General features: G+C 39.8%; 1 protein-coding gene across 3 annotated transcripts in view; it reads left to right on the top strand.

Annotated features, from left to right (window-relative positions):
- Dpyd (dihydropyrimidine dehydrogenase) overlaps positions 1 to 19,045 on the top strand; it is an 865,876-nt gene that overhangs the window by 343,377 nt on the left and 503,454 nt on the right. For all 3 annotated transcript variants that reach the window (XM_039103213.2, XM_039103214.2, NM_031027.2), the window contains exon 11: positions 4,282 to 4,492. In XM_039103213.2, coding sequence (XP_038959141.1) covers positions 4,282 to 4,492 — 211 coding nt within the window. The remainder of the gene's footprint in view (positions 1 to 4,281; positions 4,493 to 19,045) is intronic.

Below are 19,045 nucleotides of genomic sequence, written 5' to 3' on the forward strand. Positions count from 1 at the left end.
AAAGGGGGGAAATAAACATACATATTTATAGCATGGATGTAGAAGGATTATAACCTGAAGTGTTTCTAGAAAGAGGCAACCCAGTCACAAAAGAACACACATGGTATGTATGGTATCAGTGAGTACTGATAAGTGGATTTTACCCAAGATACAATCCACAGACCATTTCAAGCTCAAGAAGAGGGAATCCCAAATGTGGATGCTTTAGTCCTTCTTAGAAGGGGGAGCAAAATATTCATGGGAGGTAGAGGGTGGGAAGGACTTGGGAGGAAGAGAGGAGGAATATATGGAAAAGGGGGGACAGGATCAGGTATGGGAGTAGACAGAGATGATATACAAAGAGTCAGAAATTTGAACAGAGGTGTGTAGCAGTGGGGTATGGGGAACTGGGGGTAGCCACCAGCAAGTCACACAGATGTCAGGAAAGCAAGAGGCTCCCAAGACCCAACATGGATGAGATTAGCTGAAATAACCAACAAAGGGGAGGGAGAACCTGTAGAGATCATGTCCAGTGGTTAGGCAAGGCCCCCTATTGGTGGATGAGGCCAACCACTCATTTCCAAATTTTTAACTCAGGCTCCTGTATAAAGGAAATATGGGGACAAAGTGTGGAGCAGAGACTGAAGGAAAAGCCATCCAGAGACTGCCCCACCTGGGGATCCATCCCATGTACAGACACCAAACCCAGACATAATTGTGAATGCTAAGAAGAGCTTGCTGACAGGAGCCTGTTATAGCTGTCTTATGAGAGTCTCTCCCAGAGCCTGACAAATACAGAGGCAGAGGCTCATAGCCAACCATTGGATTGAGCCCTGGGACACAAATGGAGAAGCTAGAGAAAGATCTTAAGATGCTGAAGGGGTTTGCAATCCCATAGGAAGAACAACAATATCAGCCAACCAGACCCCACAGAGCTCCCAGGCACTAAACCACCAACCAAATAGTACACATGGAGGGACCCATGGATCCAGCTACATATGTAGCAGAGGATGACATTCTTTGGCATCAATAGGAGGAGAGACTCTTGGACCCGTGAAGGCTCATTCCCCAGTGTAGGGGAATGCCAGGGCCATGAGATGGGAGTGGGTGGGTGGAAGGGGAAGCACCCTCATAGAAGCTGGGGGAGGGAGATGGGATGGGGGATTGTGGAGAGGAAACTGGGAAAGGGGATAATATTTGAAATGTAAATACATAAAATATCCGAAAAATAAGTTGGAAAAATAAAGTAAAAAGAACAAAAATAAAATAATTGCATAGGCATATTTACCTATCCTGGAGGTGCAAACTAACAGGAAGAAAAGATTGGTTTGAAGCAATGTTCTGTAATAACTAACATATAGTTGTCATAAGCTATATTCAGTGGAAAGATGAAATGTTATAGGTAAAGTATTGAAAAGAATACCTGATACCATCATTTATCATCATCAAGCATACCTGATAACAATTGAAATTAGGCTTGCAAGATCGCTTGGCAGATAAAGACATGTGATACCAAACTTGATGCACAGAATTAGATCCTCAGGACTCACATGGTGGAAAGAGCACAGTAACTCAGCTTTCTTTGGACCTCCACATGCACATGCATATGCATGACATAGCACATGTGTACGCACCCACAATACACACTCACACAAAATAAAATGAATGAAAATGTAATTTTGAATGTGAAAGGATCCCCATATGTGATATTCCTAAACCATTAAAAGGATATTTTACCTGATAGGTAAGTTCACATGTCCATCATCTCTCTCATAGTCCTAGTATTTTCTTATTTCTTAACACAGCAAGTCCAATGACAATTTCAATATCTTTCTGCTCAAGCAACATGAAGACTTTCCTGATAAATACATATGGTCAGAAGATATTTTCTTGGCTTCTATTGACAAGTCTCCCCTTGTATATAAGTGGCATAATAGTAAGTAATTGTATTTATTAGCAAAATCACTGCTGAATGAGGTGTGATTTATGGGCACCATCCCATAGTCTAACCACACATCTACAGATTTGAGACAGTAAGTCAGAATACTCTGGTTGAAGTATTCATAGTGCTATTCCTCTGGACACAGTAAAGCAGAGGTCAAGGGAGATAAGCATCTGCAGCAAATTGTCAATACTGTCATATTAGAAATGATGGAGTAGGATATCAACTCACAGATGAGAGCCCATGAGCGAGCACAGAAAGCATGTTGTCATGTGAAAGCGAAATTCCTATTTCTTGGTCTGGTCTTGAAATAAAACAGACATGCTCACGCTCTAATGTACACTTTTAGCTTCTACAAATTTGTTTTATTTCATTTGGGTGTTGGTTGCCTTACACTGAACTCCCTTGTCCTGGTATCACATCTCATTGTGAGGAAATAACACCTGGAAATCTTCCCACCTTTCTGGGTTGAGCTGTAACCCAGAGGATGATGGCAGAACCTGACTGGGGAAGCTGCCTATGACAGCAACTATGGACCAGTCACACTGAGACACAAAGGGGGTTCATCCTGAGATAAAGCTTAAAAGAATTCACTTGGACGTTTCTGATTTTTTATTTCTTTCCCCTGTTTACAAAGAATATGATCAGAGAGGTGGAGTTTCCATGATCTTGGTTTCCTCACATGCTGAGTGAGACACAATGCATACCTTGGAATGTATAGATCAATTTGGAAATGAGAACATGATATAGTTTTAGAAGGAATGAGAGTATAGTTTATTTGTGTGCAGTCTTAACATGTATTTTGGGTTCTCTGGGTCATCCATGAGAGAATGATGCTAAGGAAAATCTTAAGGTTTTGTTTTTGTTTGTTTGTATGTTTGTAAGTTTTCTAGAAATATCTAATCTTCTTTCCACATTTAGCAGCAACTTTGCTAGCTACCCTAAGAGACTGTGTATAGAAATAGGTGCAAACTGTCAATAGACCAGTGATATTGGAAAGGACAAAGCATGTTCTAAGTTAATCCACCAGACGTACTCGGCGATACGAGTAGCACATTTCTGTATTTTATTAAGGCCTTTCCCAGAAGGTAGGGCCAGTATAAATAACCATGCTGCATTGACTTATTCAACCCATGAACATTTGGCAATGCCATTTGCTTGAGCATGTCAGTATGATTAAAAGTATCACCCCTCTTTCTTGAACTGCCATAATGTAGCCTGGGCTACATTATGCAAGTGCCAAACAGGGAAACAAAAACTATATCCTACATAGAAAGATTTTATAATTTGGATCATTTAAGAGATGCTTTGCCTGACAGAAATTATTCATCAATCAGTAAAGTTCCCACCAAGAGCCCACCTGGCTTCCACAGGGAGGTAAACGTTCTCTGCAGTGGTACTGTACACTTTCTACTATTTTGTTTTCTGTAAGACACTCAACACGAGGGTTGGGGATTTAGCTCAGTGGTAGAGCGCTTGCCTAGGAAGCGCAAGGCCTTGGGTTCGGTCCCCAGCTCTGAAAAAAAGACACTCAACACGAGTTCTTATCATATTGACAAAGGCCAGGGTATCGTCTGAAACAAAGGATAGAAGCTAACAAGATAAGGAATATGAACCTATTTTGTGAATGGGCCACTTATATAAGCATAAATTACACAATTCCCCTTTAGTGATAGGATGGATTACAGATGAGAAGGGGATTACCAAGAGGTCTGTGCTGGTGTCTCTGATTTTTCATTGATGATCCTCATGGCTGTGCTGTTATAAAAGGAAGAATGAATTATTTTCTCCCAGTTTCTTCAAGCTTCTCTAGCTTTCTTTTCCTTTCTCCTATTCTAGTCATTTGCTGCCACAGATTAGCTCATCCATCTTACTGAGGTTTCTCTCAATGACATGCAGCTAGTTAGTAAAAATATTTATGTTCAGCATAATTACAAAGAGAACTTATTCTGCAAAAGGAAGGGTGTGAGGAACACGGATTACCACACGTGAGCATGTCACCAACTATAGACCATTTAATAAATACGATTTGAGAAAAGCCTTTGCTTTATTTGTCATGCTGGAAACTGAACCCAGGGCCTCATACCTGCTGTCTAAGGACCCTACCACAGAGCAGTTTCCACAGCGGGAACTTCTAGTTTCTTCGTTGTATTTCAAAATCGATACAACTCCCCACCCCCTACCCCCACCCCAACAAGCAGATAGTGCCTGAAATTCATCTATGGTGGAAAACCAAAACCCAAGTACTTCACATAATTTTAAAACAGTGTAACCACTTACCATGTAAAATCAAGTTGAAAATCAACTACTACGTGGGATAGTCAACATTTCTCAAGTTTTATTTATTTCTTTTATTTCAGATGGAGCTTGCTAAGGAAGAGAAATGTGAATTTTTGCCTTTCCTTTCCCCACGGAAGGTTATAGTCAAAGATGGAAAGATTGTAGGAATGCAGTTTGTTCGAACTGAGCAGGATGAAACCGGAAACTGGGTCGAAGATGAAGAGCAGATAGTGCGTTTGAAGGCTGATGTGGTTATTAGCGCCTTTGGATCTGTCTTGGATGATCCCAAAGGTAAGACACACGCGTGGGGAGCATGTGTGACATGATGGGTGTTGTTTTATGACTCTAATACCCTAGCTTTCATCCATTTTTCCATCTCAATGTTAATGTCTCTTTGCTTGCGTGTACTGCAAACGGCTTATAAATCTACCAAATGTATGGAGTTAATTTAATATGGTAAGAATTGGAAAGAATGTGATTTTTTTATTTTAAGCTAACATCCAAAATGCATGTTCTATGTTATAATATTTGCCTTGTTTGCTATAAAAGAAGGGCCTTTCTTCATTTAGATTAGAATAAAAAGATATGGCTGAAAATCAGAACAGTCGATCTTAAATGATGCAGAACAATTAAGATTCATTGAAAAGCAGAAACTTAGAGTCTGTATTTATTACACACCGCATGACCAACCATCTCCCTGAACATGGGACATCAACATTATCCCTTAGAAGTTCAAACTCCTGTCATTTCACCTGACTGGCCTAAGTGCATATGCTAAGGAATCAAATGCCTAGATATACCATGGGAGAGGTAATGTTCTATATAACACTTCAACCTCCTAGTCGTCAACTGAAAGACTGCCTTGGGTTACAGTCCTCCCACTCCAGTATCATTGGAAATGAAAGCTAAAATACCAAGGCACCTTCATTTTGCAAATCTTTACCTTTCAATTCACACCGTTGAGACGACAATTATCACTTTTATTTTCTGAAAGGGAAATGAAAGGGCTTTCTGCTGTTCAGACATCCACTATGAACAATAATAACACAAAATCCAAACCTGACACTACTGCCTATGATGCCTACTGTATCCCAGTGAAAATTATACATGTGTCTGAAAGAAGAGAAGAGGCGGCCATGCAAATGCACATTTCTAAGCAACAGAAGATAGGTAAAAATTCAGCAGTCTTCAAGGCATTTTTTCTGCAGGACATGCAACATCTTGGTATTTAGGAACATCCAGATGTTTAATGTCATCAAGATAAATGTTTTCAAATGGCTGCATGATAGTCTAAATTTGTCACTTTCCATCCAGATGTGTGTATGTACAAGTGTAGACACTGTTGACAGTTGGCTTTGTATATTCACTAAGTGAGTTTATAAAGGAACCAGGAAAAATGTGTAGATTATGCTCACTTATCTAGTATATGCTGTCCTCTGCAAAACAGTAAGATGCCAATGATGTTTACATAGCAATTCCTCTTAAAATTCATGTATCGGAATAATTTATTCATGTTCAAATAATTTTTATTTGAATTTTTCCTTTTTTATTTGGATAGTTTATTTATATTTCAAATGTTTTCCTCTTCCCCCTTTCCAATCCACCCTCCTCCTTCCCTCTGCTTCCATGAAGATGCTCCCACTCTTACCCACACACTCTCACCTTAACACCCTGGCTTTACCCTACACTTTGGAAACAAGCCTTCATAGAACCAAGGACTTCTATTGATGCCAGACAATGCCATCCTCTGCTACAAATGTAGCTGGAGCCACGTCTCCCCCCCCCTCCATGCATACTTTTTTGTTGGTGACTTAGTTCCTGGAAGCTCGGGCGGTCTGGTTGGTTGATATTGTTGTTCCTACTTTGGGGTTGCAAACCCCTTCAACTCCTTCAGTCCTTTCTCTTAACTCCTCCACTGGGGTCTCCATGCTCAGTCTGATGGTTAGCTGTAACCATCATCTGTATCATAAGGCTCTGACAGAGCCTTTCAGGGGACAGATATATCAGGCTCCTGTCACCAAGCACTTCTTGGCATCAGCAGTAGTGACTGGGTTTGGTGACTGCATATGGGATGGATCCCCAGGTGGGGCAGTCTCTAGATGGCCTTTTCTTTAGTCTCTGGTCCACTCTTTGTCCCTATATTTTCTCACATGAGTATTTTGTTCCCCCTTCTAAGAAAGAATGAAGCATCCACATTTTGGTCTTCCTTCTTCTTGAGCTTCATATGGCCTGTAAATTGTATATTTGACATTCCGAACTTTTAGGCTAATATCGCCTTATCAGTGAGTGCATACTAAGTGTGTTCTTTTGTGACTGGGTTGTCTCACTCTGGATGATATTTTCCAGTTCCATCCATTTGCCAAAAAATTTCATGAAGTCATTGTTTTTGATAACTGAGTAGTACTCCATTGTGTAAATGTACCACATTTTTTGTATCCATTCCTCTGTTGAAGGGCATCTGGGTTCTTTCCAGCTTCTGGCTATTATAAATAAGGCTCTATGAACATAGTAGAGCATGTGTCCTTGTATGTTGGAGCATCTTTTGGGTATATGCCCAGGAGTGGTGTAGCTGGGTCCTCAGGTGGCACTATGTCCAATTTTCTGAGGAATCTCCAGATGAATGTCCAGAATAGTTGTACCAGCTTGCAATGTTCAAGTAATTTATAGTTGACAACTGGCAGCCTAATATTTTTAAGAGTATTATTTTCTATTCAAGATAGAATATGTTGTGACTTACATCACAGCAAATAGATATTTTTAAATTTGGATTTTTTAAGGTATAGTTGTGTGTGTGTGTGTGTGTGTGTGTACATGTGTGTATTATTTTCTTAGTGGGTTTGTTTGTTGTTGTTCTTGTTGTTGCTGCTGCTGCTGATAATGATGATGGTGATGGTGATGATGATGGTGATGATGGTGGTGATCGTGGTGATGTTGATGGTGGTGATGATGGTGATGATGATGGTGATGGTGGTGATGATGATGGTGGTGATGATGGTGATGATGATGATAGTGGTGATGGTGATGGTGATGGTGATAGTGGTGATGATGATGGTGGTGATGATGGTGATGGTGATGATGATGATAGTGGTGATGGTGATGATGGTGATCATGGTGGTGGTGGTGATGATGATGGTGGTGATGATGATGATGGTGGTGATGATGATGGTGATGGTGGTGATGATGGTGGTGGTGATGGTGATGATGGTGATGTTACTGTTGCTGTTAGTGATGGTGTGTTTAACTTGGAGTCCTTCAGGCTCACACTCATGAATGCCAAGATTTCAGGCGAGCACTGCTAGACCAAGTTTTTTTTAATAAGTATGCCTGCATTTATGTACATGCACCTTAAGACTCAGAGATCCAATTTATGTACCTCATTTTGAGTTTATGAAGTAGAAGAATAATTTGACATGTTTAATTTTAGAATTTCGAGCGTTTGTCAGAACCTGTGCATTTTGTTCCCTTTGTCTGTTTCTTGCAATATTTCACATGGATTTTTCTTTCCCCCATGGCCATTAGAGAAGCTAAGGAAAGCATGCTGCTTTACTGGGGTGTATTTTCCTTATCCTGATATGACACAGAATATAATGTTTATAAATCATATAGGATATGATCTATCCTGTATTGTTCTAAGGTGTCTCAGTCTTTACATGGACAAAGTGTTAGTTTCCAAGTGAGTCGCATCTAGAATAACTTTGCTGTTCAACAACATCCTGTCCTCATTCCTGGTATGAGTGGGCAGTGTAAGAGTAGAAGTTTCCAGATTATTTGTATCTTATTTACAGAATTGAAATAAATATATATATATTCATATATATATGAAAGTTCTTAAGGGTTCTGATAGTTGTTTGTGCTTCCATTTATAAGATATAAGAAGGGGAGGAAAAGTGGGTCCTTAGGGGCATAGCATAGCTTGTTTTCTGTTTTGATTGATTGGCTAAGATTCTGTAAGTTTTATTCTCTACTGAGATATTCTTTACTATAATTCATTTGATTCTAATAATATATACATTGAATATGCATAAGGTAATAAACAGAGGCATCTCCTAAAAGTTCACACTGAGGATATTTACCCTACTACATATGCACCCAAACCCAGTCCTGGCCATAATTGTCAGTTTTAGTTCCTGGATAGGTTCTAGAACATGCTTGAATGGAAATGAAGCATCACCATAGGATTTCCAAACAGTAGACCATCAGTCTATTGTTTAAAGTTGGATAGACAGTTAAGCTCAATGCTGGTTGCTAGATGCTTGTGTGCACATAGTTTAAGCATCTGAGAATTCTAAGTTGCCAACTGCATTGTTAGGAGTATATCCATGCTCCAAGCCATGTAAAGCCATGGCTGGCTAAGCTAGTCAGAGTGTTTGTCTCTTTAATATTCACTGTTTTCAATACCATTTAACAGTCATGAAAAACACTTTCAGCTTGATAAGAAAAATGGATTTTATTAGGATTTGATCAGGAAGAGTATTAGAACTCTTATAATAATAAAGTTAAGGTCAGAAAACTTTCCCACATACATATTCTTAATATACTGAAATCAATTTACTAAAAGAAAGGTGTGCGTTTGGAGAAGAAAATGATTCCCTTTTTCTACCTCAAAGCTTGTTCCATTCCAATTTGGAGTATGACTCTCATAGGATTATCATGTATGTGATACACATTTTAATGCATTCATCGGTAACTGTTCCTCCAAATGTTAGGTTATCCTGTCACTCTTCCTTCCTTCTTCTTTCGGCATTTATTTTGCATAGACTCAGTAAGTAGCATGCAAACACAGGAACACTCGTTCACACCTTGTTTAGCTCTCTCCATTTGACAATGTTAAATATTTCTGTTTGAAATGCTCTTCTCCAAGTCACTTAACCTTCCTAAGGTTCATCTCTTCATCTATCAAAACAACAACAATACCAAGTGTAATAAAACCTTCTCTACCTACCTTGCAGGAGGACTGTCAGAAAGATCATGAAATAATAAGAAAGTGCTTTGCAAACAAAACTATAAACAGACTGTTACCGTTTATGTCATTCTGAGTCCCCAGCCCCCGTGTTTTTCTCTTGGTTATTTGTAAGCCTGTCACTGGCTTCCTCCTCCTTCTTGTTGTTATCTTACTGCACTTTCCAAGGCCCAGGGATTGCAAGTTAATTGAATAGACAGCACTCTCTAAAGGAAAAATATTAGTGAACAATTAAGAACAACTCTTCAATATGCTTAGCCATTAAAGAAATGCAAATTGTAACTGTATTGAAATTCTTTCACAACCAAGTCAACATAGCTACCATCAAGAAAACATAAAACAGCAGATGCTGGCTAGAATATAAGGAAAGAAGAACCCTCTAGACTGCTCCTGCAAATGTAAACTGGTAGAGTCACTATGGAAACCAACATGGAAGTTTCTGAGAAACTAAAACTACCACAGCATCCAACTAGCCCATTCTAGGGTATGTGCCAGCAAAGGTCTGTGTCAGAGAACCCTAGATAGATGTGCATTGCTATGACGATCCTAATGGCTACATCTGAAACGAACTTATTTGTTTACAGTAGATGAATGTGCACACACACACACACACACACACACGCACGCACACGTGCACACACACACAGAGAGACACACACACACACGCACACACACACACACACACAGAGAGACACACACACGCACGCACACGTGCACACACACACACGCACACACACACATACACACACACACACACGCACGCACACACACACACACACACAGAGAGACACACACACACGCACGCACACGTGCACACACACACACACACACAGAGAGAGACACACGCACGCACACACACACACACACACAGAGAGAGACACACGCACGCACACGTGCACACACACACACACGCACACGCACGCACACACACACACACACACAGAGAGAGACACACGCACGCACACGTGCACACACACACACACACACAGAGACACACACACGCACGCACACGTGCACACACACGCACGCACCCGTGCACACACACACACGCACTCACGCACACACGCACACGTGCACACACACACACACACAGAGAGACACACACACACACGCACACACACACACACACAGAGAGACACACACACGCACGCACACGTGCACACACACACACGCACACACACACACACGCATGCACACACACACAGACGTGCACACACACACACACACACACACACAGAGAGACACACACACGCACGCACACGTGCACACACACGCACGCACACGTGCACACACACGCACGCACTCACGCACACAAAAGTTAGAATTACAACGTGTCAAATTTAAGTACATTTGTATTTATATTTCAGACACACCCCCATCAACCAACCTGGCAATTGTGAGGTGTTCAAGTTTTCCGTGGATTTTAATCTATAGACAGAACCCTTTACCAAGGTCATATTTCATTTTTCCACTGTGGCACTAAAGTCAGCCTTATCCTCACATTTTCAGAAAGCAGGAAGACACATTTCTATAGTTCTCTGGATATACTTTACAAGGAGATCACTGTGGCATGGGCCATGACCTCTGTACCTTTTCCTCTGTTGCCAGCTGTCAACACCCATACCCTCATTCATCATAAATGTCCACTCGTAAGAGATATGTATACACTGCTCTTCCTGTTCATACAATAGTAATACTAATTCCGATGACAATTCCAAGGAGCTATTTTGTTTCTTGAAATTACAATTATAGATGTACTAGTATCCTACATATACGCACAAATATACCTGTGCATCTGTCTTGAACCAACCACCAGGGATATATTTTATTAAAACCCTTTTTTTGAGAATCAAGTTAATTTGTCTTATTTTCCTGAGAAAAGGTAAGCAATACTTTTATTCTCTGACAATAAGTTATCTTTTCATGTTGGCATAAATTATTGCACTCATTATAATTCAATGATTATTAGAGTAGTTAGACCCTGTGTAGTGTGTTAGCTCAAACATGCGCTCCAGACCCAGACTGCTCATGGAAACTGACTCCATCTCTTCTTGCTTCCTCTTAAAAAGATTCTTTGAACTTCCTGGACCTTTGTGTAAGGAAGATGAATTGGTATCTACAGCCTATTATCACTTTATAAAATAAATGAAATAATATCTCTGAAACATCTATATACAGAGTTATAGTATCTCATAAAATTAGATATGATTTTTACTGTACAAAAAATAATACTTTAATGATTAAATCAGGTTTTATTACACCTTTATAATAAACTTTGCCCAGACACAAAAGCATTTAAATATCAGTGTCATCAGTATCTTAGAGCCTCTGTCAACCTTCCATAAAGCAGATGCTTTTAGATTTATGATTTTTAAAATGAGAAATATTTAATATATTTTGTTGGTTTTATCATGGAAAAATTGATTGCATGATTTTAGTGGTCTATAACATTTTAAGACATTTTATTTTCAAATAGGAAGTTGCCTCTGAGTACTGGAACAAATTTTCTTTATGTAAATTCTTAGATGCACAAATATCCATTTTGTATTTTCAAAACTTAGGTATTTGAAGAACAAAGCATTTTAAGTCACTTTGGTTTTTTCCAACTGAAAACGATTGTATTAGTTTACATAATCTATGGGGAATGCTTGTTTTTGAGATGGAACAGAGAAGCACTTCCGAGGGTATCAAACTCCTGAAAAGTATGAGGTGATGTTAGTTTAAAGATGCAAACTTGGAAAGGAAGGTAGCACAAAATGTGGCGAGAGTCGTATCTAGTTAGCACAGCTCAGGGAGCAGGGGCTTGGATCCCCTGCACAGAGGGATGCAACCAGAAAAGCTGACCTCCGAGGGAAGGAGTTTATACAGAGCATCAAGGTCTACGGTCTCTGCTCATCTCAGCAGGAACTAGAGATAACAAGCACAATGCCCAGATCTTTCTGAATCTTTAATGCAGCCCTTAGAAACCAACTCCCTTGATGGCATTAATTGCAATTAGTTGCATATTGGAGTGTTTTGTGGGGGAGGGAGAAGGAAGGTTTTTAAATCACTCATCGATCTATTAGAAGGCCCTCAGAAAGGTCTTTGAAGCCTTGTGAGGAAAGTCAAGCTTTCTGTGGATACCAGCTTCAAGTGTGGTGTCGATTCTCACTCTTCCTCAATCAGAAAAGGTGCAGGTCATGGCTTAACTGTATTTATTCTGACAGTCAGAACGAGAAATTGACGGGCAAGAAATGATGGGCCTGAGATCTTAGCAAAGAGTAGACTCTGTAGTTGGTTGGTTTTTTAAAAATCTCTTTCTCTCTCTCTGTCTCTCTGTCTCTCTGTCTCTCTGTCTCTCTGTCTCTCTGTCTCTCTCTCTCTCTCTCTCTCTCTCTCTCTCTCTCTCTCTCTCTCTCTCTCTGTTTTTAGTTGGGAGGAATTCTAGAGTGTTATTTTCATGTGAGCTCAAGATGGGTCAGAAACCCAACAACCATAGTTTTAGTTATTCATATTTTAAATGATTTGAAATTAGTGTTTGTCCTATTTTACAGCATATTAAAACAGAATTTATTGAATAATTCACCAACTGAAGTGGAATGCTACAATTTTTCATACCACCATATTTGCTGTCCGTTGGTGTTTTTATTATTATATTTGGTGTTCCAAATGCCAGAAATTGATGGCAGCACTGATAGGAAGTTTATTTGTCTTTCAAGTCCTTTTGACTTCCATTTTGCTCAAGTATCTTCTCCCTTATGAGAGGCTGAAGAATGACGAGGGATGAAGAAACAAGTTGAGAAGCTATCATCTTTAGTCAAATTCGCTATATTGTATTTATCTTATAAAACTTCCAAAAAAGGACACATATCTCTGGGTTTTCTTGGTGGGTAGGAAAGTGTTTTTAGCTATTGCAAAACCTTAGAGAAGCTGACTTCTCAGTGACTAATATAGGTAAGAGAACTGGCAATAGATGTGAGAAGCAAATTTGTCAGAACAGCCGAGATACTGGATATATCATCTTAGAATCACTTGTCTTGATGTTTTCCCATTTGTATTTTCAAGAGGACTGAAAGGGATCTCAGTGATGGTGACCTTTGGTTCTGTTGTGCCAGGTGATGGTCTGCTTCGTACGTTCTGACAGCCTGCTATCTCAGACTTTGGGCTAGGTGATTCTGGGGAGAAAGTGGGAAAGGCATGTGCACACTGTACTTTGAGGAATGCAGTTTAAGATGAGAGACCGCCCACTTAGAATCGATGGATTTGGAAGTGGAGAGTCCCAAGGAAGCACAGAGCAGACGGTGAGGGCACAAGAAAAGTTTTCAGAGGAAGTGTGTTAAAAGTTGAGCCTGAATGATGTATAAAAGTTTCCAGGTGGAAGGGAGGGAAGCCACGAGAAGCTTACACAACGTGTTTAACACCACCCTGTTTGATTAAGTAGTCATTTCAGAGTCATTTTCAAAAGCTGTTTGAAAAGTACGCCTTTAGAGAGTTTCAGCAGCCTACTCACATCATCTTATCTTTATAAACAAAGGTATATTTTTTCACTTACATTAGAACTTTATTATTTTATGGTTTTTACCATACAGTCTACTATTAATCTTGCAATATACAATTTTTGAAGGACTACCGGAAGCCCATCCATCCATTCACTAGGACTTTTCAGGCATGACTAAAGGGGAATCTAGCAACCTATTGATAGAAATTACCAGAGACATATGCTCCAAATATAATCAAGTCTAGAGTGGCTTCTACAAATGAACAGACATTTCCCTGTTACAAGGACTATCACATACAAAAACATGGGCTGGCAAGATACATTGTTTTGGTCAGGCAAAGGGAAAACGTCAGCCAGCTGAAACAGATGCAATGGTTATATAAGGGCAGGAAGTGCACAGGGATGACTGGAAATTTGTCTACAAATTCCTGTTGAGTCAAAAGAATGCTAAGTCAAAGCATACTAAGCTGGGGCTTTTGTTTGTTTGCTCTTTTTATTCTATTTTAACCAACCAGGTGATAAATGTATTGAAAATACTATTTTTATATAATGGAGATAACTTTTACCTTAAACAACATAGATGCTGCTGCTAGATACCAGTTCTGTCTTCTATCTGATTGCATTTTAAACTATATTGTTTTTTGAAAACAGGAGTTAGAAGTCAGGGGTAACCTTTAGTTGGTGATTCATGTATGCACACAGTCTTGTGTGTGTGTGTGTGTGTGTGTGTGTGTGTGTGTGTATCTATTTTCATAGAAACTTCCTGCTGTGTGAGATATAATTATTTACTCAACCTCAGGTTATGAAGTTATGATAAAACAAGCTAGAAGGAAGTTGCCATAGTACTGTGAAGGGAAATCTGTGCATACAGGCCAGCTCCCAAGCATCCTGGACAGAACTCACAAGTGTAGTAGGTGGAGTCTTACTTAGGCAATAATAATGCGTTGTAATTGATTTTTTTACTCCATTCAACAGCTGAGAAGAGGGATGGAGCCTAAGAAAACAAAGAATGGCTGAAAAGAAGCTTTTAGGATTTTTATAATAATTACATATAATTCATCTTCTGTCCATCTATTTGAGACAACTCCTTACTATGCAATCCATGGTCACACCAAACTTTCTTATGTATGCTTGTGTCACTGTGGCTTTGGTTGTGGTTCCTCAGATGCCATCCAGCACATTTTCTTTTGTAAGATGGGATGTATTCCTCGCCAGGAACTCACCAAGTAGGCAAGTTTGGTTTGACAGTGAGCCCTAGAGGTCACCTGTCTCTACCACCCCAGTGCTGGAATTATAGGCATGTACTGCCAAGAGTTATTATTTATTTTTGGTTCTGTTTGTTGCTGTTGTTTTAAGATTCACTTTAGTTTTTAAATAATTCTTTGAGTTAGTATTTTTTCATAGAACACATTTTGATCATATTCTTTTTACCCTTAAAACTCTTCCAGATTCCTATTTCCCTCCCAATTTTCTGCTGTATTTGGGGGTGTTGTTGTTGTTGTTATCATTGTTGTTGTTTTCTATCAAAGTCAATTCGTATTTCCTTAATTGTCTTGGATGTGTGGTCTTCTGATACAGCACAGTTGACTTATCAAAGGTTATGCTTCTAATGAAAGCTGATCCTTCCTCTCTCAGCAGCTAAATATTGGATTTAAGGCAGGAGTGACTCCTCGTGTTCAGCTCCCCTTTCCGTGCTGATATTTGGTCCAGGTTAGGCTCGCACAGGTCTTATCCTTCATGTAGTTGCCATGCTCTGTCCAGAAACTGTTTTCTTGCATCCATCTACCACCAATGGCTATTACACATGCTTCTCACCTTCCATGGATAGATCTCATGTTCTCGTGCTTACAAGGAAAACCCTTTATGGATAGGGCTATCTTCCTAGTCCTTGGCCGTCAATATTAACGCCTTCTTCTTCAGCCTCTAGAGTACTCCACCACATCCGGCCTCATTTGCTTGTCTTTGTGCTGCCATATCTTATTTCTTTTTTTTCTTTTTTTTATTTTTTTTATTATTATTTTTTTTATTAACTTGAGTATTTCTTATATACATTTCGAGTGTTATTCCCTTTCCCGGTTTCCGGGCAAACATCCCCCTCCCCCCTCCCCTTCCTTATGGGTGTCCCCCTCCCAACCCTCCCCCCATTGACGCCCTTCCCCCAACAGTCTAGTTCACTGGGGGTTCAGTCTTAGCAGGACCCAGGGCTTCCCCTTCCACTAGTGCTCTTACTAGGATATTCATTGCTACCTATGGGGTCAGAGTCCAGGGTCAGTCCATGTATAGTATTTAGGTAGTGGCTTAGTCCCTGGAAGCTCTGGTTGCTTGACATTGTTGTACTTTTGGGGTCTCGAGCCCCTTCAAGCTCTTCCAGTTCTTTCTCTGATTCCTTCAACGGGGGACCTATTCTCAGTTCAGTGGTTTGCTGCTGGCATTCGTCTCTGTATTTGCTGTATTCTGGCTGTGTCTCTCAGGAGCGATCTACATCGGGCTCCTGTCGGTCTGCACTTCTTTGCTTCATCCATCTTGTCCAACTGGGTGGCTGTATATGTATGGGCCACCTGTGGGGCAGGCTCTGAATGGGTGTTCCTTCAGTCTCTGTTTTAATCTTTGCCTCTCCCTTCCCAGCCAAGGGTATTCTTTTTCCTCATTTAAAGAAGGAGTGAAGCATTCACATTTTGATCATCCGTCTTGAGTTTCGTTTGTTCTAGGGATCTAGGGTAATTCAAGCATTTGGGCTAATAGCCACTTATCAATGAGTGCATACCATGTATGTCTTTCTGTGATTGGGTTAGCTCACTCAGGATGATATTTTCCAGTTCCAACCATTTGCCTACGAATTTCATAAAGTCGTTGTTTTTGATAGCTGAGTAATATTCCATTGTGTAGATGTACCACATTTTCTGTATCCATTCCTCTGTTGAAGGGCATCTGGGTTTTTTCCATTTTCTGGCTATTATAAATAAGGCTGCGATGAACATAGTGGAGCACGTGTCTCTTTTATATGTTGAGGCATCTTTGGGTATATGCCCAAGAGAGGTATAGCTGGATCAATGTCCAATTTTCTGAGGAACCTCCAGACTGATTTCCAGAATGGTTGTACCAGTCTGCAATCCCACCAACAATGGAGGAGTGTTCCTCTTTCTCCACATCCTCGCCAGCATCTGCTGTCACCTGAGTTTTTGATCTTAGCCATTCTCACTGGTGTGAGGTGAAATCTCAGGGTTGTTTTGATTTGCATTTCCCTTATGACTAAAGATGTTGAACATTTCTTTAGGTGTTTCTCAGCCATTCGGCATTCCTCAGCTGTGAATTCTTTGTTTAGCTCTGAACCCCATTTTTTAATAGGGTTATTTGTTTCCCTGCGGTCTAACTTCTTGAGTTCTTTGTATATTTTGGATATAAGGCCTCTATCTGTTGTAGGATTGGTAAAGATCTTTTCCCAATCTGTTGGTTGCCGTTTTGTCCTAACCACAGTGTCCTTTGCCTTACAGAAGCTTTGCAGTTTTATGAGATCCCATTTGTCGATTCTTGATCTTAGAGCATAAGCCATTGGTGTTTTGTGCAGGAAATTTTTTCCAGTGCCCATGTGTTCCAGATGCTTCCCTAGTTTTTCTTCTATTAGTTTGAGTGTGTCTGGTTTGATGTGGAGTTCCTTGATCCACTTGGACTTAAGCTTTGTACAGGGTGATAAGCATGGATCGATCTGCATTCTTCTACATGTTGACCTCCAGTTGAACCAGCACCATTTGCTGAAAATGCTATCTTTTTTCCATTGGATGGTTTTGGCTCCTTTGTCAAAAATCAAGTGACCATAGGTGTGTGGGTTCATTTCTGGATCTTCAATTCTATTCCATTGGTCTATCTGTCTGTCTCTGTACCAATACCATGCAGTTTTTATCACTATTGCTCTGTAATACTGCTTGAGTTCAGGGATAGTGATTCCCCCTGAAGTCCTTTCATTGTTGAGGATAGCTTTAGCTATCCTGGGTTTTTTGTTATTCCAGATGAATTTGCAAATTGTTCTGTCTAACTCTTTGAAGAACTGGATTGGTATTTTGATGGGGATTGCATTGAATCTGTAGATTGCTTTTGGTAAAATGGCCATTTTTACTAAATTAATCCTGCCAATCCATGAGCATGGGAGATCTTTCCATCTTCTGAGGTCTTCTTCAATTTCTTTCCTCAGTGTCTTGAAGTTCTTATTGTACAGATCTTTTACTTGCTTGGTTAAAGTCACACCGAGGTACTTTATATTATTTGGGTCTATTATGAAGGGTGTCGTTTCCCTAATTTCTTTCTCGGCTTGTTTCTCTTTTGTATAGAGGAAGGCAACTGATTTATTTGAGTTAATTTTATACCCAGCCACTTTGCTGAAGTTGTTTATCAGCTTTAGTAGTTCTCTGGTGGAACTTTTGGGATCACTTAAATATACTATCATGTCATCTGCAAATAGTGATATTTTGACCTCTTCTTTTCCGATCTGTATCCACTTGATCTCCTTTTGTTGTCTGATTGCTCTGGCTAGAACTTCAAGAACTATATTGAATTAGTAGGGAGAGAGTGGGCAGCCTTGTCTAGTCACTGATTTTAGTGGGATTGCTTCAACTTTCTCTCCATTTAGTTTAATGTTAGCAACTGGTTTGCTGTATATGGCTTTTACTATGTTTAGGTATGGGCCTTGAATTCCTATTCTTTCCAGGACTTTTATCATGAAGGGGTGTTGAATTTTGTCAAATGCTTTCTCAGCATCTAATGAAATGATCATGTGGTTCTGTTCTTTCAGTTTGTTTATATAATGGATCACGTTGATGGTTTTCCGTATATTAAACCATCCCTGCATGCCTGGGATGAAGCCTACTTGATCATGGTGGATGATTGTTTTGATGTGCTCTTGAATTCGGTTTGCCAGAATTTTATTGAGTATTTTTGCATCGATATTCATAAGGGAAATTGGTCTGAAGTTCTCTTTCTTTGTTGTGTCTTTGTGTGGTTTAGGTATAAGAGTAATTGTGGCTTCGTAGAAGGAATTCGGTAGTGCTCCATCTGTTTCAATTTTGTGGAATAGTTTGGATAATATTGGTATGAGGTCTTCTATGAAGGTTTGATAGAATTGTGCACTGAACCCGTCTGGACCTGGGCTCTTTTTGGTTGGGAGACCTTTAATGACTGCTTCTATTTCCTTAGGAGTTATGGGGTTGTTTAACTGGTTTATCTGTTCCTGATTTAACTTCGATACCTGGTATCTGTCTAGGAAATTGTCCATTTCCTGAAGATTTTCAAGTTTTGTTGAATATAGGTTTTTATAGTAAGATCTGATGATTTTTTGAATTTCCTCTGAATCTGTAGTTATGTCTCCCTTTTCATTTCTGATTTTGTTAATTTGGACGCACTCTCTGTGTCCTCTCGT

Source organism: Rattus norvegicus, chromosome 2, assembly GCF_036323735.1.
Source record: "Rattus norvegicus strain BN/NHsdMcwi chromosome 2, GRCr8, whole genome shotgun sequence".
Classification (NCBI taxonomy): Eukaryota; Metazoa; Chordata; class Mammalia; order Rodentia; family Muridae; genus Rattus; species Rattus norvegicus.